General features: G+C 33.3%; 3 protein-coding genes across 3 annotated transcripts; 2 read left to right on the top strand and 1 right to left on the bottom strand.

Annotated features, from left to right (window-relative positions):
• The first annotated feature begins 871 nt into the window (after positions 1–871).
• On the top strand, positions 872–2,822 carry LOC123722217 (seminal metalloprotease 1-like). The gene is made up of 4 exons (XM_045683365.1): positions 872–1,045; positions 1,214–1,352; positions 1,871–2,001; positions 2,454–2,822. The coding sequence occupies exons 1-4, from the start codon at positions 881–883 to the stop codon at positions 2,820–2,822; spliced, it is 804 nt and encodes a 267-aa protein (XP_045539321.1). The 5' UTR covers positions 872–880.
• A 218-nt stretch (positions 2,823–3,040) lies between these two features.
• Positions 3,041–8,241, bottom strand: LOC106714493. Its single transcript, XM_045683364.1, has 12 exons — positions 8,118–8,241; positions 7,607–7,902; positions 6,568–6,736; positions 6,042–6,238; positions 5,559–5,697; positions 5,289–5,416; positions 4,898–5,141; positions 4,550–4,816; positions 4,330–4,478; positions 3,959–4,100; positions 3,515–3,648; positions 3,041–3,172 (listed from the first exon to the last, which is right to left on the bottom strand). The coding sequence occupies exons 1-12, from the start codon at positions 8,203–8,205 to the stop codon at positions 3,041–3,043; spliced, it is 2,085 nt and encodes a 694-aa protein (XP_045539320.1). The 5' UTR covers positions 8,206–8,241.
• An 801-nt stretch (positions 8,242–9,042) lies between these two features.
• LOC106714564 lies at positions 9,043–22,897 on the top strand. Its single transcript, XM_014507639.2, has 5 exons — positions 9,043–9,170; positions 15,871–15,988; positions 17,780–17,971; positions 22,024–22,276; positions 22,520–22,897. The coding sequence occupies exons 2-5, from the start codon at positions 15,897–15,899 to the stop codon at positions 22,877–22,879; spliced, it is 897 nt and encodes a 298-aa protein (XP_014363125.2). The 5' UTR covers positions 9,043–9,170; positions 15,871–15,896; the 3' UTR covers positions 22,880–22,897.
• The last annotated feature ends 3,056 nt before the right edge of the window (positions 22,898–25,953 follow it).

Here is a 25,953-nt window from a genome sequence, read left to right as displayed (position 1 = left end):
GATGTCTATGGGCAGCGGTCACTTCCATATTTTGGAGAAATCAGGAAGCTGTTTGCTCCTTTACTATATTAAAAAAAATCAGCTTCAACTTAAACATTGTTATTTAAAACACACCTGTATTATTATTTATAGGTGTGTCCATGTCTTTTCTAAATAAATAAACTTTAATGATCAGTAGTTATAAAAGTGCAAAAACAATAAAATGCAAATAAAATACATAGATTTTATTCGATCTTTGCATATTTGATCGATTTGCTTTTTCGTTTATTTCAATGTTATGTAAAAACAAAATGGGCGTAAGGCAAATAGTATTACATTTTTTTATTAGCATATACGTATTGGTTTCATGTTTAAAATCAAATACTTTAAATGATGGAAAACGTAAGTATTCGTTACATTTATTGAAGGCTTTTTATAATTACTACAAATATTATCTTATTTATCTCATACATTTTTTGTATTTTATACATTTTTTGGAATAACATACACAACAAAGTAATAAATGGCGACAAGGAGAAAAATGAAGTCATTTGGCCTAATGGATTAATATTCTATTATTTTGATTCCAAGAGTTATGGTGAGTATGTACTTGTTGCTATATACTCCATACTTACTTTACTACATACTTTTCACATATAAATAATACATAATAAACAAAGCGTTAATTGACAAATGGTTAGGGGAACGCACTGCAGATTATGGTTGTGGGTTTGATTTTTACCATTTGTCAGTTGTCGCTGTATTCCAGCACAAGCTTCAAGCTTATTTGGAATGGATATGAAATTTTTAGTTAAATACATAAAATCTGCTCATTAAAAAAATGTATAAAAACTATGAATAGGAATGTTTTTTGTACATTTTATCAGATCATGTGATAGCCATGCGACTTCGCTTGGCAATGAATTTGTTGGAGAGTGTTTCGTGTATGAAATTCATACCAATCATTGGCACACCGAATAGGAATGGATCGTGGTTGCATATTTCTAACCCACGCTTGCAACGGGACTGTATGCACGAACCACTTTATAACGGAAACGGTGAACTGGTAAGAAATTATGGTATCACCAGGATTTTGAATTGTCACGTCAGGCAGAAGTTTACCTTTTTTTTTTCGACGTGCCAAATTAAATTACGGATATTACTACTCTCAACTAGCTACTTTAATTCAAGCCAAAGTTAAAAAAGCCCATCTTTTATTTGTATTTTTGTATAGGTTTTAGTTCTAGGACTGGATTGCCTTTCTGAGCAACAGATATTACATACGCTCTTGCATGGCGTTGGTTTCAAAGACGAGGTATCACATCCTCAGAGAGATCAGTACATAAGAATATTATGGAGCAATATTCATCCGGGTAAATAAGTTAATTAAACTGTTTTATCAATTTTTGTTCGAGAAAAGTACGCACAGATTTAATTGTGGCATTTTGTATAGTTAGGGCCATTCGAGGTGTTCCACTTACAGAAATAATGCCTTGTTCATTGCAAAGAGACAAACTCCGCCCCTTTTCAAAAAATAATAATTAATTGTGTGTCCTATTGGTTATTGTTTTTGCTTCGTTATTTAAATACTTGAGAAACGTTCAAACGATTGTCCCTTTTAAGGTGGGATTACGCGAGATCCCCTGATAGTACGTACAGTATTGTAGATAACAACACTCGAATGTTGCTGCTTTCTTTCGACCATATGACCTAACATCAAAGGAGAATGTGGTTAAGCGCTTGTATTTATTTAAAAAACTGTGGCATGTAGCCCCATAAACGATTGAAACCCCGAAATGTTGAACTTAGTGATTCGAATGAAACAGTTGTTTTATGTAAATTCTAACTCCTTAAAATTGGGGTTGAGAAAACTTTTTTGTGTTCTTTAAAGCGTACCAACATCTTTTCAAAATACGACCTCGTGCTAAGATGTCAAGTATGATCGAATACGACCCAATGAGTGTAATGCACTTCCATGACAGAGCATTTAGTACCAACGGTCAAGCAACTATTGTGCCTTTGGTAAGAAGTTTAAAATAGCAATATTATAATTAAAACCTTTTTAAATAATTATTTTTTAAAACTAAATTTATCTTACCTGAAATTCCCCTATTGATACATTGCATTATCTGACAGTGAAAATAGACAGTTGTCGATGTCTAGACAAGCAATTGATCAATTGTCTTGTTGTATATACCAAAGGCGGAGGACCGCGTACTGTGGAAGACATTGGGAAAGGCCTATGCCCAGCAGTGGGCAGATAAAGGCTGTTGATGATGATGATGATGATATATACCAAATAGAGACAAACTACAATTTACGCTAAAAGTTGTAAATTCCAAAATATTTCTAGTTCACTTTGTCACATATTACATTAGATATCCTTATTTTAAAATATCACTTCGCTTATCTATGTACATATTTTTATTAAATTACGAGAATAGCATACCTTGTATGTTTTATTTTATTTACAGATAGCTGGATTAGTAATAACACCTTCGGATAGTTTGTCACAATTGGATAAGATGAAACTGAAATTGCGCTTTGGCCATGAATGCAATAAACGTAATGTTGACGTTTTGTTAGATATTTGTAAAAAGGTGCTATACGAAGACATGAATCAAGGAAAAATACTTGAACCATCTGAAGATCAAGGTTTAAGTGAAGACGACTTTAATGTTAGTGGTAATAATACTGATAGCATTGAAAATAACGATCAAAGTAGCAAAGAAAATAATCCTGATCATAGTTTTACCGTTAAAAATAATGATACACTGAGTTTACATTTTGAAAATACAACTGAAAAACATGATGGTGAATATACGAGAGTAAAAAACTGGTGAATAATCAAAGTGTTTGGGTGTCAAAGCTTCAATTGTGAAAAATAATTTAAATCTAAAATAAAAATCACGTTTTTCATTTATTTATCGTTCTTAATTTGAACCTTTTTGGTTTTTCTATTAGAAGTAAAACGTCTAAAAGGATAACGCAGTTAATTGTTGACGTTTACTTTATTTTTAGTCAAATTATATTGAAAGGAAAAATTGCGATAAACAATAATTCATCTGTCTTCATCATCACTCTCGTTTTCGAATTCCTTACGTTGTGAACATTGTGCAGCGTATATAAGATTTAGCTTTCTGACATCTGTTGCGCTCAGACCTTGCCAATGCCCCATTGACCAACCATCATTCTGTAAATAAAAGTTTAATTGTAATTATTAGCACTTTCAATGCCACGATTATTGTTACACGTTAAAATGAACTCGCAAATGTAGTAGGTATTAAACATGTTAAAATTTGCAAAAGTTGTAAGGATAAAGTTAAGTAACTACTTAGATTATATTATAAGTATTTGTATAGTCTCATATAAACCTGTTAACTCCCCTCTAATCCAGCAAAAGGCATGGTAAAAAAGGGGGCACAATAGGAATCCCGCCTAGTAGAGCTAAAACCGTTTCCAATAAGTGTTAAAGCGCTACTTATTTAAATTGCAGTCTTTACTGATGATTCTGAAGAGTTAAATTTAAACATACCCAAATAGGATACATAATACTTGTAACACCGTTTTTAATGTGAAGCCAAGGGTAATGCATCACGCTCAGATAGTCGTAGGGGAAACCGGCCGCAGCGGCAGGAGGAAGCTTTTGCTGCATTTCTTCTTCTATTTCTAAAAAGAGATTTGTTAAACAACAGGTAAGTTATTCTACTAAAATAGTCATGTGTTTGTTTATTGATAAGATTTGAGAGATTTTATTATTTGAATTATACTTTGGGGATTTTCAAGTGTCGTCAGCGGTACTAAAAGATTACTCAAATGCAAAAGTTTTGAAGTTGTGTGAAGTCAACCAACCCGCACTTGGCCAGCGTGGTTGACTATGGCCTAGTCACCCCTAACTTGGGGTAGGCTCCGAGCCCCTCAGTGGGGACGTATAGTGAGCTGTGATGATGATGATGATGATGAAAAGTTTTAAATTTACCTTCAGTCAAATTACTCCAGACAATGTGTATAAATGAGTCTCGGTCGTGCATATTGTGCTGGTGATCCAGCCCGAGTACGTGGACGAATAAATGTAGGAGTTCGTTAACTGAATTAAAACAGTCCGCGTTGATTTTCAAATTCTGGAAATTTTCTGAAGTAAAACTATAAGCATTCACTTAGTTTCATATGTATGTGTATGATGCATAATAGGTATAAAATTAAGTATAAAATAATAATGCAGAGCCATTAACCTATTCTCCATTAACACCATGATAATAAATTATCTTCTACAAATATTTGTTTAACTTTTGCGCTATAAACTTTAACAATGATAATTGATGTTTGCATTAAGTAAATGTTTATAAATACTTTATTGCCGTTTGGCCTCCCAGGTGACGGGCAATGACAACCAGGTTCAGATGATCGTGATAATATCAAAAGATTTGCTGCATGCCGTCGAGATGTGGGCAAAGTACTTGTTTCATTAACTATATCGCTGGGTTTTGTACTCGCTGACGCTGCAAGAATTTCTCACGTTAATAACATAGAAACTTAGAACAATTCATTAAAAGGTCAATAAAATAAGTACTTAGATCTCCTATGTCATCTGCTTTGGTGATTATTGTTTTTGTTGCTGTTTCATCGTTGTATTTAATTTCGTTATCGCTTATTTCAGGCGTAGGTCTAAAACTGTACATTATAGGGCTTGTATTATCGCTTCCAGTATCTACATTATTTTGATTTGCAGCTGTGGTTTGTTTAGGTTCATCATTATCTTTAAGCTCTCGGAATTGTATGCATGTTTCTTTTTCTATATGACGAATAACAGCTTTAATGTTTTCTCTTTCTTCGGCAGCTATAAATTAAAATAATTCATTTAAATTAAACTCTTCTCAGTCTTTTTGATCAATATATATTTCTTGGATATATTACTTACAGAATTCTAGTTTATCTCTCATTTTGTAATTTATTATTCCGTACGGCCACAGTCTGTCTTCGAAGTATTTTTCAATTTCATCTTGCGTTGCTGTTTTTGATTCACCACTAACTTTTACTACGCTGGGACAAGTTTTCAGAAGATATTGTCGATTTCTTTCAACACATTCGTGACCGTATACCATACCGATTTTTTCAATATCAGTTTCGCTAAGTCCGTCACGTTGGCCGATTTTTATATTACTCTGTAATATGCCACCAATAAGTATTAATTTAGTTTGAAATTCTCCAATACTCAACGATGTGGGTCTGATATTGGTAGTAAATACCACCTTATATTATGTAACCCGTTTGTAAAAATAAATAGGTAGTAAATAGAACAATAATTTTACGTTAGTAACAACTGTAGCTTGTCCATTTCTTGAGAAAGCCCGGGCGGGATAATGGAGAACACTTGCATAGTCGTAGGAAAGAGTCAACAAGGGGTCGTCAGCTCGTGTTGTAAAATATTTCTTATAACCTGTAGCATTAGAGTATCATTAATTTGAGAGTTATCTCCTATAAGTCTAGAAAAGTCAAGTAATATACAGAATTTTACTTGATTTTGAAAAAAAAAAATCTTCGTGCCTTGTAATTTTTTATAAAGTTTTTGATATCTTTACCTGGCTTAATATTATCCCACATAATAGTTATGTATTGATCTCTATCCGGCCTTGTGTGCTCGTGAGAATATCCTAGTATATGCATCACTTCATGTACTATCTCCCCAAGTGATAAACAATCGTAACCGAAAACTACCATCTGTAAAGTATTAAAAATCAAATAATTCCTTAGATTACGCATCTATCTGAATCCATTGAAAAGAGTTTATAGAGCTTTCGGGTCAAAAGCAAACTGAGAAATTTATTATTGCTTATGTTTAAGAGCTAAGAAACATACGAGTAATTGTCCAATCTTAACGACTGGCTTATTCATATACTGTAAGACAGTTCTTTAGACTTTTTAAAGCTATGTTACATAGAACTTTCAATCTAAATCCAATTAACCACGTCACAGCAACAAAATCTAGACTAAGACTAATCCAAAAGATTTAGACTGTATGTAATATTTTTTTTTTTTATAATTTACTAAACAAACGATTTCACCTGAACTCCGCTATTCGCTTTACGCTCGTTACTGTGTACGCACTGCTTTATACCATAAGGGTTGCTAATATACAACCACTCCACATTTTGCAGTGACAGTTTATCCGTCGGTCTCTCACGGAGACGCTGAAGTCGTATGCATGACGCTTTCTCGAAGTAATCGAAAGCTTTAATAATCGTGTCCGATAACTGGGAATCTGAAAATGTTAACTATTTTTACAAGGTAATACAGTACATAGAGTTAATCTTTAAAAAATTGCGATATTCTTATGTTTTGTATAAATAAGGTAAAATAAGATAAACAATCTTATGAATTATAGCTTTTGTCTGGGAGTTCGTAGCTCGACATAAAAAAAATAATGTCTAGTAATAAATTTAGCCAGTTCTCAACAATAATGTAGCTTTCTAGTGGCAAAAGAATTTTTTGAAATCGTTCCAGTAGTTTTTGAGTTTATGAAGACATAGAAAAATACAAATTTTTCCTTTTTATAATAAGTACTAGTATAGAAATATCGATTATACTCACCGTAAGTATTAGGATCAATAAAATAAGGTAAAATTCCCTGTTTCCATTTTTTATGCCATGGCATTTTCTCAGCTTCATCATGATGCGTCGGACCGTCTTGCTTAGAGGATGGCCCCAAAAGTTCAGCTGGGGCGAAATTAAATCGTCTCGCAGTCGTGTTTAATAAAGGCTATAAGGAAATGTTTGACATTTTTATCGGAATCATTGGAATAATTACGATAATATCGTAACAAATGTTAACTCGAAACTAGTCTAACTTAAAGACAGAATTTTCATTGGTCACTATGGGTGATTCTCAGTGTAGATTTAGTTTGAGAATAAATCTACACTAAGGGACTGCTTTCTCCATCTCCCTCTCCCACTGTGCATTACGTCTTCGTTCCTGAGGTTCGCGACCTCTGGTTCTGACTATCTATCGTAGGGTGTTTTGTTTTTGGTGTTTAAACGTACCTAGAACGGCAGTAATTTTGATCCTTGTATTTCTAATAACTTTAGCACTACAATGTTTAGTATCGATAATGTCTAATCGATATGCGATCAAGGTTGAAAGGTTTTTTTCATTTGTAATAAGATTGTATATTAGGTATTAGTCTGGCCAATGTCTATTTTCATAAATTATATTAAACTACGTTCTTCCTTTGACATTTGAATCAAAACAGTGTGGTTTTAAATTTCAATCGTTATTTTGTTTATTAGCGCAAATTTTAATTATTAAGAAATAGTTGCTTTAATTCGTGTTCTGTAAGCGCTATATGGAGGATCAACGCGAGATTTCAGCGCGAGATAACATGTTCTAAATCCTCATTTTCTAGGAGAATTTATACGCTGTAACAGTTTTAGCCCTAAAGGCACACTAGGCGAGATTCCTACGGTGCCTTTTTTACCATACCTTTGGGGAGGTTAACAGGGTCATGTGAGGTTGCGTAATTCGCAGACCTATGGCGCCCCTTTCAGTCCAGTACCCTGGGTGTCGCCCAACGGCGCCTTACCCTAACGTGTAATGAATTATTTTCGATCTAAGACTTTTATAAAATCTTACCTTGTCAGTAGTGGTAGTGTCAAATCGCCTTTGTCTATACGTGACTTTTCCATTACCATCCATATCATCGTAAAGTTTGTCTACAATGCCTTCCACACGCCGTATATCTTCAACTTTCACAGTTGGATTGAGAGAATCCACGTTCCTCTTGGCTCTGATATGTTGTTTTGAATGATCTTCATTTGTTTTAAATTTTTTAACACTGTTATATTGTTCCAGACGAGCTGTTTCCTCGTTGAAGATACGACACATATCCAAAGTGTCTTGACGTTTTCTTTGTATCAATTTTTTATCGACTGGTGAACATAAAAAATAGAGAAAATTACGGTAAGTTACGAAAAGGAAAAAATGTCGTCAACATATAGGTAGAATAAATGTTGTCCTGCTTATGTTCTGAATTGAAATGTTTGGAAGAATTCTTATTGAAACTATGGTTGTATTATTTAATTCGTCTAATAACTAACAATCGTTTAAATTATTTTTTTTCCTTGACGGAATATTAATTACTTACGTTCGTTAACGCTTAAATTTGGTATGACACATTCGACATAAAAACTGTGTAATGTTAATAAAAATATAGGTAACCAGAAAAAGAACATTGCTACCGAATAAATTCGATTTATAACATCCTTAACAAAATGTAACCAATAACTATAACCATAAACTATTCAACTTTTATTAGCGTACAATACTTTATTGTTTTCATTGGCAATATTGTTTTGTAACCTTTGTATTAAACGATATATTTTTGAATAACTATCAATAGTATGTAATAAAATTTAAATTTAATTTTATACAATTGTTTATATCGAATTGTCGAATATTTTATTATATAACGGTTCACTGTTACTTTATTTGTGAACACGGACAAAAGCATTTTTAATGTGGTGCTGTGATTGCTGATTGTAAAATTTAAATCTAAACCCCATTTCCGATTGTATGTGTACAAGGAATTCGGAATTTTTTGTTATCGCCCTTAAAAAGATTACTTCTTTTGTATTCCTTCCGTTTATCATCGTAGCTTTTAAGAAGTCATCAGATAACATCCTCTTAGTTTGAATTATAGCTTTCTCCAGATAAAAAGTAGGTACTATTGTGCTTCTTCTGTCTTTCTGAATTTTCAATAAATCGCCTTTAGTCAGTGATTATTTAGTTTATTAAATAACAAGAAAAAGTTAGTTATGTATTGGTGAAGATATGTTAAAATCAATACTGTTTAGGAACAAAACAGATCTACAATGTAAAACAATAACAAAATAATTTATAACTTAAAGTTTTCTATCACAGCGCGTAAAGTTAGCAAGTAATTTTTGCATTCAGTATTAGTTCCGTACTCACGACCGACTGTCCGGTCCACCTGTTGTCGGATCAGCGAATTCGAATTTAGAAAGTTTATACTTTTTTTTTACTCCGGCTTTAAGTTGTACAAGGTTGTGGATTCATTCAGCCAGTCGGCGTTTGTGTGTCAGTGAGTGTAGACGTCGCTTAAATAACGTATGTGTACGTCATTTAATATTGCTTTTCGGAATTTGTTTTATCTTCAACAAAAAGGAATATAATTCAAGTGAGCATAAATATTTTTTCTATAGTTATACGGTTTAGTAGGAAATCTTTTTTATATTGCTTATTGGCAAATTGTAAAATATTACCGTTAGGTTATGTTGATATAGAAAGGTGTAATTTTTGTAAAAGTTTTGCGAATACTACTTACACGTTTAATAGTTGAATTTGAAAACGAAAATTATAATTATGGGTCCCATTAGATTTACATTTTTAAGTATAACCTTTAAGTCTATCCTCAACTTTAATTAGCAATAGCAATTAGCAAGCAAAAATACAATTTATGGATCTGTAAATTTTTGCTGTGTATGTGTTTTTTAAAGGTATCAAGTTACATTGAGTGAAGCGTACAAGTTATTAAGCAAAGAAGACTCTATTTTTCTAAGATACAGCACTATGTACATTTTGATTTTTTTAATAAGATTTTTATCATGTCTCAAAATACTGATTATAAAATATAAAAGGTTAGGTTATTCTGCTACACATTTGTAATTCTATAAGCGCCTACGTACCCATGTATATCTGACACTGAACCTGGGACTCACAACTTAGCGAATATTGCCTACAGTAATCATGAGCCGTAGTGCCATCTCACTAAATGTTGAAAGGTAAAAATCGAAAAATTACTTTTTTTATATGAGTAGTTAGAAAAACCTGTAAAATCTTAAACATACTAAAATTCGTAATAGTATCTAATAATATATCATCACGTACAATACAAGCGTAATAAATAACGGGTATTATTTTTAAACTGGTTTTTAAAGAACGTTCAAGTTTATTTTAGGGCGCGGAACTAACTGTGATCGGACATATTTGGTATATCTTCTTAAATGCGAAAGTTTGGATGGATGGATTTCTGTTAAAATGTATTTCCAAAACGGTTTAACGGGTTTCGATGAAATTTGTCTTAGTATAGAACATAGACTGGAAGAACACATAGACTACTTACTAATTTCTTTTATAGTACTACGCGGACGGACAGCTTTATTGGTGTAAATTGACCAGGTCACGGCTTGAAGCAGTCGGTTTATGGTAGCCCTTATAAATAAAATGTGTTTTCATAATATAAAATTTGAATTCGAAAGCTAAAAACTACAAACGTGGTATGTGAGAGTTTGTATGTTTGGATAATTAGCTAACAAAGTAAATATTTGATGTTAAGTTTACGTTTCGTTTTTTATCGCTGTAATTTCTATACCTTATGAATAGTGCGTTAATCTCGTTTTTTTAATTATTTATGAAAACTGTCGTGATGTTAACTGAAATTTAAAATTTGTTTTCAAGAGATTATAAAAGCATATTTGCGAACAAGTTGTTCTCAGTTTGTTGTACACGTGTCCACGGCCCACGGTAGTGTCCCTACACAAGCCTACGTTATGTTCACGCTGTTCTACCTGCCTAGCCTAACATAGAGCAGTGCTAGAGGTAGTTAGCAGGTAGAGCAGTGTAATACAATGTAATGCATGCAAAGGTTTAATTTTGTTAAGTTTAAAGTTTCAAAAGTTTAATTTGGTTAACAGCAATAAAGGAAATTTCACTTTCGAGTTTTTCATGACTTGTATAATGTATGAATGTAACTAAGCTTTGTGTAATAACTACATTCCGTAAGAAATTAATCATAAATTAATTACATAATCATACATGCCGTGTGCTGCGTCCGCACGAATTGTTTATTCAACCAGTCTCTATGCGTGTCCATCGAAAACATTCGACTATTTCTTTCAGAATTAAACATTTCCTTAATTATTCAACTAGCTTCAATTTGGGTCGGATTTTTTTTGCGTGTAATTTTACCGTACTGTATAATATTAATAAAAAGTTCTAAAAGCACGTTATTAAGAAATATTGCTATAGAGTTAAAACAGACATTTTAACCCAAACAAATAAGGTACATTAAAACTTTCTTCTTTTTCTTTTAGTCCAAGAGCGTATTCAGCCGATGAGTTATGCTAGATCTAGGGGGAAGGAGGCAGATAGTATAATTTTTTGGAACGAAGTTCCTTATCGCGCGTTGTGAAAGGGGGCTAGACGGAAAAAATTCTTACGAAAAGTTGTCACGACACTTTTTGCTATAGTAACCATGGCAACGACGTGACAATATATAACGAAAATTCATAGGAACTTCGTTTCATCCGGGTGTCCCTTGACACCTCTCAAGTTTTTTTTCCTAAAGGTAATGCTTATTAGCTGGGGAAATTGCTCTCTATCAAATATGGCTTGCTAAATATTTCCGCAAATAGGCTAGTACATAAAAGTACAATGAAAAAATGGTTTTGCCATCCGTGCGAATGTAGGCCAAGAGTCGGTAGGAACAGCCAATGTAAGTAAATAAGAATAAAAATGATTAAGAAGAAATTGTACGCGTGAACATAACCATAACGTAGGTAACAGTTACGTGTTCAGTTACGCGATTAGCCGCGGTCACGCCAACGTACCACAAGTACAATTATCTTGAATACAGAATAATGCCATATAAGCACCCACTCCTAGAAAGGGACCTACGTCGGGTTCGGAACTAGACGGTGCTGTCACCGGAGTTTACGACGAAGTGAGTAACTTCTTAACTACTTTACCATAATCTTGGACAAATGTGCTCAAATAATCTTACCAAAATCAAGTACCTTCTTCTTAGCCGGTGCAGACAGACAAATAAAAAAGATAAAATATAGCCCAGGCTTGATACTCCCCGATAGATACATCGTACTTAGTACATCGTTACGTCGGAGTTTTATTTGTAAAATACTGAAATGATTAATAGAAGTTTATAATGATTTAAATAAGATTAAAATTATTTATCAAAGTTTAAATGCCCATGTACAACATGTCTCAAAAAGAAAGGCTATGTAGGTTCGGCCCTACTCATGTTATGAGTGTGACCTTTATTTTACAAGTAGGCTTATTCAAGCCTTTGCCATAGATCATTTCTAGTTCAGAGACATACATAAAAGATGAGGTATAACATAAACATAAGTATTTATTATATAAATTGAATCTAGCTGAATAGCATTTTAGGATTTCTTTCTAAGGTTACTAGCTGTCGCCCGCCACTCCGTCCGCGCGCAGTTAAAAAAAAAAAAATGAAAAATAGATGTTGGCCGATTCTCAGACCTACTGAATATGCTCACAAAATTTCATGAGAATCGGTCAAGCCGTTTCGGAGGAGTACGGGGAACGAAAACTGTGACACGAGAATTTTATATATTAGATTAATAAACTAGTTTCAACAATGAAAATATTTAAAATTAATTATTGCATATGAGGCGGTAATTTAATACTTTAAGTGTTAACGCTAGTACTATTTCACACCATAATACATCAAGCATTCAAGGTATTTACCTTAGCGTGTTTTTATTAATATAGTTTTATGTTCTAAATTGATTTGTGCGTAGTTTTATTGAACTAATAGCTGTCACCCGCGACTCCGTCCGCGCGGAATTGAAAAAAAAAAACATAATAAGTAGCCTATGTGTTCTTCCAGTCTATGATCTCCATCTGTGCCAAATTTCATCGAGATCCGTTAAGCCGTTCTGGAGATACCTTCAAACACCATTCATCCATCCATCTAAACATTCGCGTTTATAATATTAATAAGATTGATTTGTGGGTAGTTTTATTAATCTATTTTTGTATTACATTCTAAAAACATTACTTCAAATCTTTTCTCTCTTTCTTCTTACATTTTATTTTAGAATTTCTGTGGAAGTTGAATCTGTGCACTTGGCCTATACACGGTACATCGTTCAATACACTGCACGGGACGTCGTCTGTTTCGATTTATTTGCAGACGGCTTTTGTCCTATATTAACTCCAATTAACCTTAACCTACTGACTCTAAGATAATAATTGACAGTAGATAACGTCCGGTACACTCACGTAGTGTCGATGACATACATAACGTATTGCATGCTCACCGTGGATTTCCACTGGTGCAACATGTTGGCCCCCACATTTGCTTTGCAAAAAAACAGAGACAACAATAAGTTACAGATGTTACAGCAGTGAAAGTCTACGATAACGTAAAAGTATATTTAACTTAAAATTCAGCTAAAAATATTAAAAATCACTTTTATCGATTGCTGTAGACATCTTTAAATCCAAGTAGTTTGCCGTTGTTAGTATGTCAGATCCATTAATCAGTGACCCGTTTGCTTAGGCCATTGTTGGCTAGAACCCCGTTTAGTAATTAGTGGGATTGCTTCTGTCCTATTGTTGAGAAAGGAAAAGACATAATTATGGTATTTGATTGCAAACTTCTTTAAATATGGGAGTTCAGTTTTACCACGATCCCATCTGATTTTGAATGGTGATTCATCGAAAGAGTAACAGATCTGCCATTTGTTTAACAATTTTATATCGTTATCTTACAGTAATAGAACATCATAATTAACCTCTAGAAGGGGAGGATTTTTATTTTTAAGTATTTCATGAATATTTAGGCATATTACTTAAAATGCAAAAACAAAACGTATTCGTGTAACGTTTAGAATAGGCTCTTGTACTATATTGATGATCGATGTTTACGGGTTATATAAAAATCATTAACATTATACTGTATATATTATATGTATATTAGTTTGTCATTTTCTTTTGGTATATGCCTCTGCATCGAACGGGCGTTCTCTGCTCGTTCGAGAGGTACTTTCTCGTATAGAAAGTGAAGCTGTGGTGTTACCAGCCACGCGGCTAGGGGAAAATACGACACCAATTACTTTTTTATGTTTATTTTTCTGTAATAATGCCTGTCATGATTATTTACCTTATAATAATTATTATTTATGAAAGTATCTAAAAGGAAAGACTCGCTTTCAGTAGGTAAACTATATTAGTACACGGTTTTAAATTATCTTGCCTCTTGGAAGCATTGCAATATTCAAATATTTCATTTTGATTCTTGAGAATCCAAATTTTAAATACCTTTTTCACAGAAAAAATACAAAATATTTTACGAATACAGTAATTTAAACTACAGCAGTTTTATTTCCATTCGTCTGTAATTTTACGTCTTTTTATATGAGCTACTGAATCGATTTATATTTAAATTCTCATTGTATTAAGTCTAGATTAGAAAACAAAAAAAAATTCCTTTGTCTTGCTCGTGAACCTCCAAAAAAATAGAATAATTTATTGTATTGTTTAACAGTCCTTGACATATGGTGTCAAGGAACCACGAAAATGCGTATAATTAAACAGCAAAACCAATTGTAATCAAATATTGAAGCTATTTTAATAAGGTTATAAGAAACATGTATAATTCACAAATAGGTTAACGTGTTTATTAATATTAATATGTTATGTGGAGCGTATCGGTATTTCGGGTTAATTAGCAAGCGATTGTTGAAAGAAAGTGTTCCGTGTTACGTGAATAAAGCAAACACGTTGTTGCGCTCCGGTGAATGTTACATTAAACATTACACTATGTACGCACTCGGGGTTTTCGTGTACTCGAAGCGATATTAAATTTAAACCATCCTTTCTAGTAGTAGCATAACATAACAAATAAAAACAGATCGAATGGTAGAGTTCTCAGACAGAAAAATAGTTTTTTGTGTTAATTCTGTTCTTCTTATCAGTTTACCTGTTAGATTGAGTATTTTTTGTACAGTGTTACAAAGTTCTTCTAAAAAAAAACAATATATTTAATGAACAAGGAAAATGAATATCTAAATTTTATTAATGAATATCTTTTTTATTTTATAAAAAAATTAATAGTCAAATTAATTGTACCAGTGACCTCTAATAGATTTATTAATGTTTCTATTGTTGCGTAATAAAGTGTACTTCATTTAAATAAACTAGTTGCTTCTACCTGTCAACGCTCGGACGTTTTCAAATTGCATGATATAAGTGTAGCGAGAAAGGATTTGATTGTTTATCCTGCCTTAACTTTTTTATATAAATAGTACTGAATTAACTTTAAATAAATCGATTTAAAAAACGATTTTTCTAATAGAAACCATGAAGGAGTGCGAATGGGCGCTAATAGTTTATCTCATACGAACGTATATATAAAAGAAAGTCGTGTTAGTTACACTATTTATAACTCAAGATCGGTCGAACTGATTTAGCTGAAAATTGATGGGGAGGTAGCTTAGAACTAGGAGACGGACATAGGAACTTTTTTATCTTGTGTGCATTTTTTTTATTCCGCGTGGACGAAGTCGCGGGTAAAAGCTAGTCTATATATAAAAGTCGTGTTAGTTACACTATTTATAACTCAAGAACGGCTGAATCGATTTGACTGAAAATTGGTGGGCAGGTAGCTTAGAACCAGGAAACGGACATAGGATAATTTTTACCCCGTTTTCTATTTTTTATTTCGCGCGGACGGAGTCGCGGGTAAAAACTAGTAATTTATTAAGAGTAACATTTAAGATCATTGACCGTCTACGGTCATGGTGTCATCACAACAATTAAAGTAATCACTTTTATTTTTTAGCGAGTTGCAAATGAATTTGTAAATATTTTATATGATAAAATTTATACTTTTGCAGAATTGTTTACTGATTTTTTAAAATACATATCTGTCGTTACTGCTGCAACAAAAAACGAGTTTGCTAATTGCAATTTGATGTGCTTTCCATCAGAGAGTAATTCTGATTGTTATTACGTTTTATGAGATTTTATAATTATCAATATTCAGGTAGGCAATTAGGCAGACCTTAGGTTGGTTTAATGAACTATAATATATTTCTTTCGTGTTTTAGATTGTAGAGAGCGCTGGTGCGCAGAAATGGCGGCGACAAAATACTCACATCCTTTCCTCAATGGACTGAAGCCGATAGTAGAAGGCCACGACGAAGAAATACAACAAATTAAGGAGTGGTAAGAGAATTTTACTTTATTTTTATTTTACTGTAATAAGTTCCAATGATAAATACGTATTCTTCTGCTTTGAATGTTACATAAAAAAGAGACAACAGAGTTCATCAATGGAAGGAAAAGAGTGACTATAGATTAAATGCCGTATATGTTTATTACAGACCATAAATACAATGTAATGTGATCGTTACTATTGCAAGAAATAGTTATAGTCACTGAGATAATAATAATTCTAGTCATTACAACTAAACCTTCGAGCTAAATGCATACCTATCTACGTCTTCTCGTCTTTGTTTCAAATACAACTTATAAAACCAAACTTTTTACTTGTATATTTTTTTATAACTTCTGTGTAAAAAATATTATCACAGGTTTGACCTTCATATTTAGGTAAATCTGGCAAAAAAACTATTAATTTATGCCAATACGCTATTGGTTAAGGTTTAACGGTTTGTGAAGTATGTGATCGTAGACTAAAAGCTATTTAAAAGTTATTAACTCAGTTAAAATATAGCTACTATTTTACTTATGTTTGATCTTTGTATAAACATTTTCACCATAGACAGGATGAATTTGCGCGGGAACGGAAACTACGACAGACGTGCACAGATCACATAACATACAGAGGTAGCGTTTCGATTGGCATTCCACAGTGCGGTCACTTTCTCTGTATCGGACACGTTCGCTCTTACACAATATAATGCTGTCAGCGAATTGTGTAGGGATGTACAATAATGTTTTACATTGACCTTAACATAAAAGTATTTCGTTTAATTGTGCATATTGGTTTCGTTATTTTAAAATCTAAAGAGGTATTCGAAAGCGCGAAATGCGCATGTTAGATCGATGTTGATGAAATTTGGCACAGATGTAGAACACTAACTTATTAAATTTTTTTTTAATTGCCATGGATGGTGTTGGCGGACGACAGCTAGTACATGCATATAAAAAACAATCTCGAACAAAATACACTAAAAACTAACAAAATAATGTCATGTATTCCCTCGAAAGTAAGAAAGTTCTCTGCTTTCTTGTAACATGTCTGTACTGTATAATTATTGTTATTTCTAAGTCAGTGTTAAACTCAAAATCAACAAATTTTCTAGTGAATTTAAAATTTAATAAATAAAGTGAGACCGACCTGTAAGCATTACCTTTCGTTTAAAAAAATTCCAAATCGGATCACCAGGAGCTGTGTAACGCCGTAACAAACATAAACAAAAAAAAACGAATTGTTAACCTCGTTCTTCATGAAGTCGTCTCAAAAAGCATATTGCATTATATTATTCAATGGTAGCTTCACTTCACAATTGTTTATACATCAAGATTATGATCAAATATTATCTAAGAGGTAAAACTCAGTAACGAACCGGTTACCTGAGTAATTATGACAAAGTTATTATAAAATGAACAGTTAAAGTAAAATAATATTTGCAATAAATTATTATAGTCTACTAGCTGTCGGCCGCAACTCCGTCCGCGCGCAGTTAAAAAATAAAAATGAAAAATAGATGTTGGCCGATTCTCAGACCTACTCAATATGCTCACAAAATTTCATGAGAATCGGTCAAGCCGTTTCGTAGTCAAACTGTGACACGAGAATTTTATATATTAGAATATAATAAATAAATTATATGTGGATAGGAAAATGTTATTAGTGTCTATATTTATGCAAAATGATTTTGTTTAAATGTTTAAATAGTAGGAAGCCGATATAAAAACCAATCAGTTGTGCTAATTTCAATGTTTAGGTACTGTGTATTTGGTTATTAAATAATTCTTTCTTTAATCCAGGATGAAGGGCCAACCTCATTTGCCGTACATTTCCGACGAGTACGTGTTATTGTTTCTCCACTCAAATTACTTCAAAGTGAAAGAGACAAAAGATACAATTGAATGCTACTTCACGCTGCGCAACAATACACCAGACCTCTTCAGCAATAGGGATCCGTTGGCGCCAAAGAACAAAACCGTTCTGGATATCACGTAAGTTATGTTAAGTGTTATAAAATTATTCGTAAATAAAAAAAAAAACAATAATTATGATAAGTAATGAAGGAATTCGAATGTAATGACACTTCACTCGTCAAAATCAATTCAGTAGTTTAGGCTCCAGGCCAAAATATCACTCACATACATAGAGACCCATATATAAATCTTTTCAAAACTTCATGAACCATACTAAATCAGTCAGGTGAAATCTTGTCTTGTCCTTTTGTATGTTAAAAACATTTAGGTTTGATATGTTTTCAATTCATTTACGTGCAATTCTAATTTTGAATTAATGCATACGTCTTTTTGACTTTTTTATTAAGGCCGCAAAATTAATAAGCATTAAATAATACAGCAGCACCACATAGTTTTTATTACTACGGGAATATTAACGCCTTTTGGAAGTTTGCCAGATTGTGCGACTGCTGCAGATTCGATCAATGGACGCAGCTACTGTACTATTACTAGTATATTAGGTGGTTAAATTACACGAATAAAGTATAATATCGGATATTTAGGTCTTAATATTGAGTTATTGTAGATCATCGGACGCACTAGAGTCGTACAATAATTAGGAACTTAACACGTTAGCTGCGAGGCCATTTCGGCGGAACTTTCAGCCAGTGCGTTTGAGGTCTGTTCGTGGCAAAGTTGAACTTTTTTCCAGTGCTATTGAGGCCTCTCCTGCCTCACAAAATTATGTTTTCGAAAAACATTTTTAAAAAGTCCAAATTAGACGATATTTGCTTGAAACTTCACTCTTATGAACTTAAATATGTGCATAATATGAATCTCTCTTCGCCTGGAGTTAGGACGTTTCGTTAATGAATAAAGTAAAATTAAAAATTTGTCATCGGTTCTGCCTCAAATCGCACTGAAAGGAAGGTCAATTAATGCCTCGAATAGTGATGGGATTAAAAGAGAGTTGTAGTTACGATAAATGTTTATTGAGTATTAATCACTGAAAATGTTTTTCATTAAAACATGGTAAACAAAAAGATTTGTCACACTGGACACAAAAAGTCACAATTTTTTTAGTTTTCTTAGCAGCTTGCGTGCCATTCAATTTCAATCTTAATTTTTCGTAGCAACCTACGCAGCGCTTTCTTTGACCACCTCTTTGGAACAAATTATCAGCACATCTGCCGATAGGAAATCTTGAAATAAAATATATATTTTAGATCTCTTGTGTGTGTACGCACGCGCGTGTGTGTGCGTGCGTGTGTGCGTGCGTGTGTGTGTGTGTGTGTGTGTGTGTGTTTGTGCGTGCGCGTGTGTCTGTGTGTGTGTTTATGTGTGTGTGTGCTTGGCTTTGTCTGTGCGTGTACTTATCCGTTCATCGATTTTAGGCATATATGGTACAAATTATGCCCTAGCGCGTAGTTATTTTACTATACCTGAAAGGAAAGGAAATTTCCTTTTTTTTGAATTTGAGTTTTGTTGTTTATTTTGGATTTCGTAAGTGTTTTTGCGTTTACTTCTTTTTTTTTTTACTCACAAGTGTGTTGAAAAACATCGTATGAGGGAGCATGATGATTGTTGGTCGCTCGGTTTTCTTGTAGAGGTCGCCTTTGAACAATGCCACCTCGCACGCAATAATCAACTTTGCTACCTAGTAGCATAACATACTAATATATGTCTTGTTTGCGTTTACGTTACCGCGTAGTACATATGTGAGAGTGTGGGTCTGTGTGTATGTATGTATGTACCTAGTCTTACTAATTTCAGTATAGCAGCCGTGACCACCGAAGAAACAACTCGAACTTTCCAAAAGAAGATAAGACTTCCTACTATTAAGGAATCTGGAATTGTAAACCAGAAATATAAATATAACATTAAAATATATGAGTAATAGGTACATCAAGTTCCATGCTGCAGCATTAGCAAAACAATCCACACTTAAAAAAGGGCAAAATTGCAAAGGGGATTTTTGTTATTGAAATATTGGATTTTAGTCATGGTGTGACGAGAGCAAGCTTTTGCTCTCGTCTCAGCGAATAATCAGCAAAAACATTCAACGTTCTCTGTACAAAATCGATGATCAGCACACAATGGTAAAAATTGCCACTATGGACTAAACTTCGAATGGAACTGTGACTTGCTTAAAATAACAGTGAAGAATAATCCACAACTGAGCACACATTTTAAGGCAACACCCATGTGCAAAACAAAATAATGATGATAATTGAGTATTGTTAGTGGTGAATGTGCGTGCGTGCGTGCGTGCGAATATTATATTAAGTATAAGACGTATTAATCGTGCTATTTAAGTAGAATAAGTTAATAGTAGCTTGGCTATTAGTGTTGTGTTTCTGGCTCGTAAATACATTCTGTGTCCGATTTATGCACTTTTGGTTCATCATAGACACAGGCCACCCCCTTAAAATTCAAAGTTGCAGTAATTTAGGTTTTGTATGGTATAAGTAAAATTTTTACCGAGGTCAACATAGTTTCTCATAACTCCAATAAACATTTTCAAATAAGTCAGATGAGTACTTCATCTGACTTATTTGGTATTATTGGTTTAAAACGTTAAGGATTTTAAAATAAAGTTCTACGCTCAATCTTTAATAAATCCTGCCAAAACGTCCTCGAAACTCGAAACGTTATCGAAACTTTCCACAACACTAAGCTAGGATGCGCGGCGCCCGCGCCGCCCGCGCTTCATGCAGTGCGGCCATGAGGCCTACAAATTTTGAGATAGATTTGACCTCAATCCGCACTAGGCGTAATTAATTTTTTTTCAGTGCGTTTGGGGCCTGTAGGACCTCATTTTTATCTAATTACGCCATTGGGCTAGATATCGCAAGAGAAACATTTCTATATATTTGACTCTGTCGTACTCATAGAAATACTGATCTAGTAGCCTCCCGCACAGAGCGAAACAACCCGATTTTGACTGCCGCACCAGCGAGAAGTCACGCTTTGGGCCTGTTCTGCCTCAATCCGCAGTTAACGTGTTAAGCTGTCCGTTACTGTAGCTGTCTACCTACAGTACTCTAGTTAGCCCCTAGTCTCTAGTCCTCTACTTTACCGTTCCCTTTAACTCATTCTGTACTGATGGATTTTCCTAGAGAAAAATGAATTACTCTGCGTGTGACATTCAGTCAACTTTATCAGTACAGCGGAATCTTTATCACTATAAAGTGTTAAGTCACGAAAAATGTCTACGTCGAGAAAAATGCCTTTCCCTTTCGCTGAACTCTTAAATACTTGGTATCTCGAATTATTAAGATTTTGTTTGAGTAAATATGTGTTTATACTCGGTAATTCGTGTTTAAGAAATCAGGCTCTGGTAGTCGATGTTAGTACAATATAATGACGAAATAACTTCAAGAAATAAGAGTTCCCTGACAAATACTTCATCATATGGAATCTTTATCTTTCGGAGTCTTTCTTGCATTTCCCTTGAAATGCCCTCGAATGTTATCGAGATTCTACTGTTTTTTTTTTTTTTTGGTATATTCATAACTATCTACATCTCTGTACCCTATTCATGTGGGAATTATATTTTTATTTATTATTAGTTAATAACATCAAAGGGAACTTAAGAACCAAATTCAACCATTTTTAACTTTGTTTACTTGTGATTTTATTTTTTCTAAAAAAATTTTGTGAGAATTTTCGTGGGAATAAGTTGTTTATTATTATTGTTACCTACAATCATTATAATCAACACAATAATTAACTAATTAAAACTTGTTATGATAATTATATCTACATACAGTTACGATAGATAAATTAATTAAAATATTTTTTTTAATCATTCAAATTTTAATCATACATTCAAAAATATTTTTGTGGGCATTCTTCTAAGAATTCATTGTATTAAGTTTTTTTTAAACCCCGACAAGTTCAAAACAATGGATGTTAATAAATATTTTTTATTTTAAATGAGCAGTTAAACAAGTCAACACATAATAATCCAAAAGACATCTCATGCATCTAACATTTTTGAAACTTGGTTCTTTTTGGTAGTCTTCTAAACTTTACCTTAAAAAACCTTTGCCTTAAAAGTATTTAAAATCCAATGTTTTAAATTCTAGGCATATGGTGGCTCTACCGAAGCAGACGGAGGAAGGTTACCACGTCCTTCTGTATCGGCTGTCAGATCTAGACTATAGCAAGCTGAATTTCGCGGACGCTGTTCGTGTGTTCTGCATGTTCAATGATGTGAAGTTGTCCGAGGATCGGCTCTCGGAAGGCTACGTAGTGATCTTTGACATGAAAGGCTGCAATCTAGGACATCTAACGAGGGTTACCTTACCCGCCTTGAGAGCTTTTATGCATTACATTCAAGTATGTATCTGATTTATTTTTATTATAGTATACACGAGTATTGTGGCTTTTGTAGTTTTACTTTCTCTGCTTCAGTTGTTTGACCATTATTTTAAGTTATAGATACCGAAAAATCTCAAGCACCATAAATTGACTTTGCTATTTCATAATCTAGTAATACTATTTTAACGTTTTTAACTCTTAAAAATCTCATACGAGGTGTAATTAAACTAGAATGTTTACTATCATGTTATTTGTTTCCAGAGTGCTCATCCTTGTCGATTGAAGAAGATCCACGTGGTGCATACTGTGTCGTTCATCAACCAAGTGATGTATCTCATCAAACCATTGATACATTCCAATCTTCTAGACCTTCTAAACTTTACTTCTGAAGGACCAGAAGCGATTGTTGATAAAGAACTTTTGCCAGAAGACTATGGTGGCCCAGCTCCCCCGGTGAAGCAATTACACGAAGAACAGAGAAGGAATATGGAGGAGAACTATAGAGAATGGTTGATAGAGTCGGAGATCTTCAAGGTTGACGAAAAGAAGAGAATTAAGAAGCCAAGTAAGGGAATGTTTGCCAGCTTTACGAGCAGTTTTAAAAGTCTAGATATTGATTGACGATTGGTTGATTTTTTTTTAGAATTTATTCAAAAATAGCAAATGATTGACTGACTGGCTACGTTTTAAATTTTTAAAGTTGATTTTTATCAATTTCACGGTGGGTTTTCATTGTCACACACGTTTACAAAAACATTTTATAATCTCACTCATTCCCTAGGTAGAAAATAGCTATACCAAACGATATGTGTTATGTTGTACAGTCAGCTGCATAAATATGAATACATTTATAAAACTTTCGAAACTTGTATAGGCCTTTCTTTTTCAAAAATCTAAATTCATGTATTCGTCAATAATATATATTTATAACGGATATATATATTTATATTTTTCAAACTGAAGTTGTTACTAAAACTTTATAAATGTGTACATATTTATGCATCTAACTGAACATACGTTTTGTATTGTACATTCGTTACAACAATAATACTTGACTGTACCTCTTATGAAATTCTAAAAAACTGCTTTTTTCTTCAAATATGTATCATTAACTTATTTTGTATTGTAAATATCTAAATTGTATATTCCAATAAAACTATGTTAGATATTTCAATGGATATGTCGTTATACGAATATATTTAGAAAATCTACTTCTTATATATTTTATAGGATTTTTTTTTACATTAAAGTAATAATTAGGGTAAAAAAATGGTTCGTGGTGCTTATCCAGTTTTGACTGCATGGAATTTTTAAATAAATATTTAATACTTTGTCATTTTGTATAATTTTTTTTTACGAAAGAAATGGGCGAGCTATTTTTGGTAATTATGTACTGTCCAAAATATAAAAAATATCGTCATCCCTGTAATCATTGACAAAGGGAATTTTAGTCTAAGAAACCCACGATTAATATTGATATAAAAGATTCTTGATGATAGCTTGATTACTTGATAACTTGATTACTTGATTAACGATAGTGTAACGGGGTCTAGCAATATTTTTTATGAATAAATATGTAATTGTCGCACATTATCTTGTTTACTGGAGAACAAATAGTATCAGAAGTACAGTACAATCTCACTAATCCGGCACTATTAAAAACCGGAGGGTGCCGGATTATTGGAATGTTCGGATTACTGGGTTATACTGAAAAAGTCATCGGTAATAAATAAAATAAAGCATTTCATAGAGAGAATAAATGTATGTAATGTATTATAGAACAATTGAATTAACATTTAGGCAGATATGTAATTAACTAGTTTTGAAATAATCACAGGCACCCTCCGCCTACGCCTCCCTTTCCCCTCTATACCTGTGCACTTTGGTCGCACAGGTATAGAGAGGAAAGGGAGGCGTGGGCGGAAGGTGCCGGATTATTGGACGTGCCGATCTATCGAAGTGCCGGATTAGTGAGATTGTACTGTAGTTATTTTGTTATCTTTGTTGTGTAGATTTTAAGCATATAATGTTGTATGTATTATCAATAAAGTATTCAATACTCCTATTTTTATGTTCGACTTATTTTGTAAATAATTATTAATTCTGGGATTTAAATATACATATACATTATGGTGTTAAAAAGTACCCAATTATAAAGTGTAATTAAAGATGGCGTTATTGTATTATGGCTTAATCTTTCATCCTTCGAGGGTTTTCAATGTATAAGATATTCTTACTAGAACGTTTTGTTATCTCTCTCTTTCTTTATGAAAAATGAGATAACGATGTTTTTTTAAATTCACGCTTATTTCATGGCAAAACAAGGGTATCAGGGTTGTGACAAAATTTTAGTACATGTTTGTTGTTTAGGGCGTACTTACATTTTACAATGTTATTGTTTTTACTTTTTTGTAACATCTTTCTTTTTTTTGTATATGAAGTTTGTTTTAATTTGTGTTACTGGTCACTACTGTTCAAATTGACTTAAATTGTCAATAGCAATTTATATTTTGCATAATTATATTTTTATATTATAACCAAATTATTGTTTTGTATTGAATATTATTGTAAATATTTTAATAAATGTATTATCATTACATAATTTCATTTTTATTTTTCTTTTAACTTATCATTTAACCTCTAGGAAATTCGATTCTAGAAAATTTAAATGTTTAACTATAAAAACAATGAATATTCTTTAAGTGGCAAAAATATTTTCATGAAAAAAAAAAGAGATTCAATAAAAAATTAATGACAATAATTATTAACTTCGAGACGGAGGTCAATCGCTGAATCTGACTTGGATGGGCAGCGTTCGGGAAGCTGCGGGGTATCCTCTCGTCCCAAGACCTGCTGCAGTGTCTCAAGACGGAAGTCTACGACCAGTGTGTGTTGCCAGTGTTGACCTACGGAACTGAGACGTGGCCCCTCACTGTGGGCAATATGTGGCGGCTCAGTCACAGAGAGGGCAATGGAGAGGGCAATGCTCGGAATGTCTCTCCGTGATCGTATCAGAAATGATGTGATCCGCAGCAGAACTAAAGTAACCGACATTGCCCGAAGAATTGTAAACCTTAAGTGGCGATGGGCCGGCCATATTGCCTGCAGAACGGACAGCCGATGCGGCCGCAAAGTACTGAGGTGGCGTGGCGGCCACGTACAGGTCGACGCAGCGTGGGCAGGCCTCCCGCAAGATGGACCGATGATCTGGTCAATGTTGCGGAGTAACCTGGATACGGGTTGCACAGGACCGACTGAATGGATGAATTATTGTAGACGAAGCTTCAATAAATAGATAAAGAGATTCATCATTCAAGAGCGTCATCGGGCGTATAGTACACCACAAATCTCACACTAATTTTGATATAATTGGCGATGACGAAACGAAGGCGATTGTCACAAATATTCGTGTTAAATCCACTGACTCTAACCCAAAGCCGAAATTAGGTAAATAGATGAACGTCGAAATCCATACATGGCGGCCATTACGCAATTATTGGTTGGAATTGTGAAATAAAATAAATGTTATAAATAACATGTAATTATATGTTTTACCGTTTATATTTTTGGTTTTCCCGAGTTTAAGCGATACATGTGTATATTTTGGGTTTGTAATGAAGTAAAGACAGTCTGTTTACATTTTCTATATAGTGAGAATGAATGAATCAATGTGAATGATAAATAAAATATAATAG

The sequence above is a fragment of the Papilio machaon genome, chromosome 21 (genome assembly GCF_912999745.1).
Source record: "Papilio machaon chromosome 21, ilPapMach1.1, whole genome shotgun sequence".
NCBI classification, from domain to species: Eukaryota; Metazoa; Arthropoda; class Insecta; order Lepidoptera; family Papilionidae; genus Papilio; species Papilio machaon.
The sequence above is the reverse complement of the archived record's forward strand: the minus strand, read 5'-3'. Positions and strand labels throughout refer to the sequence as shown.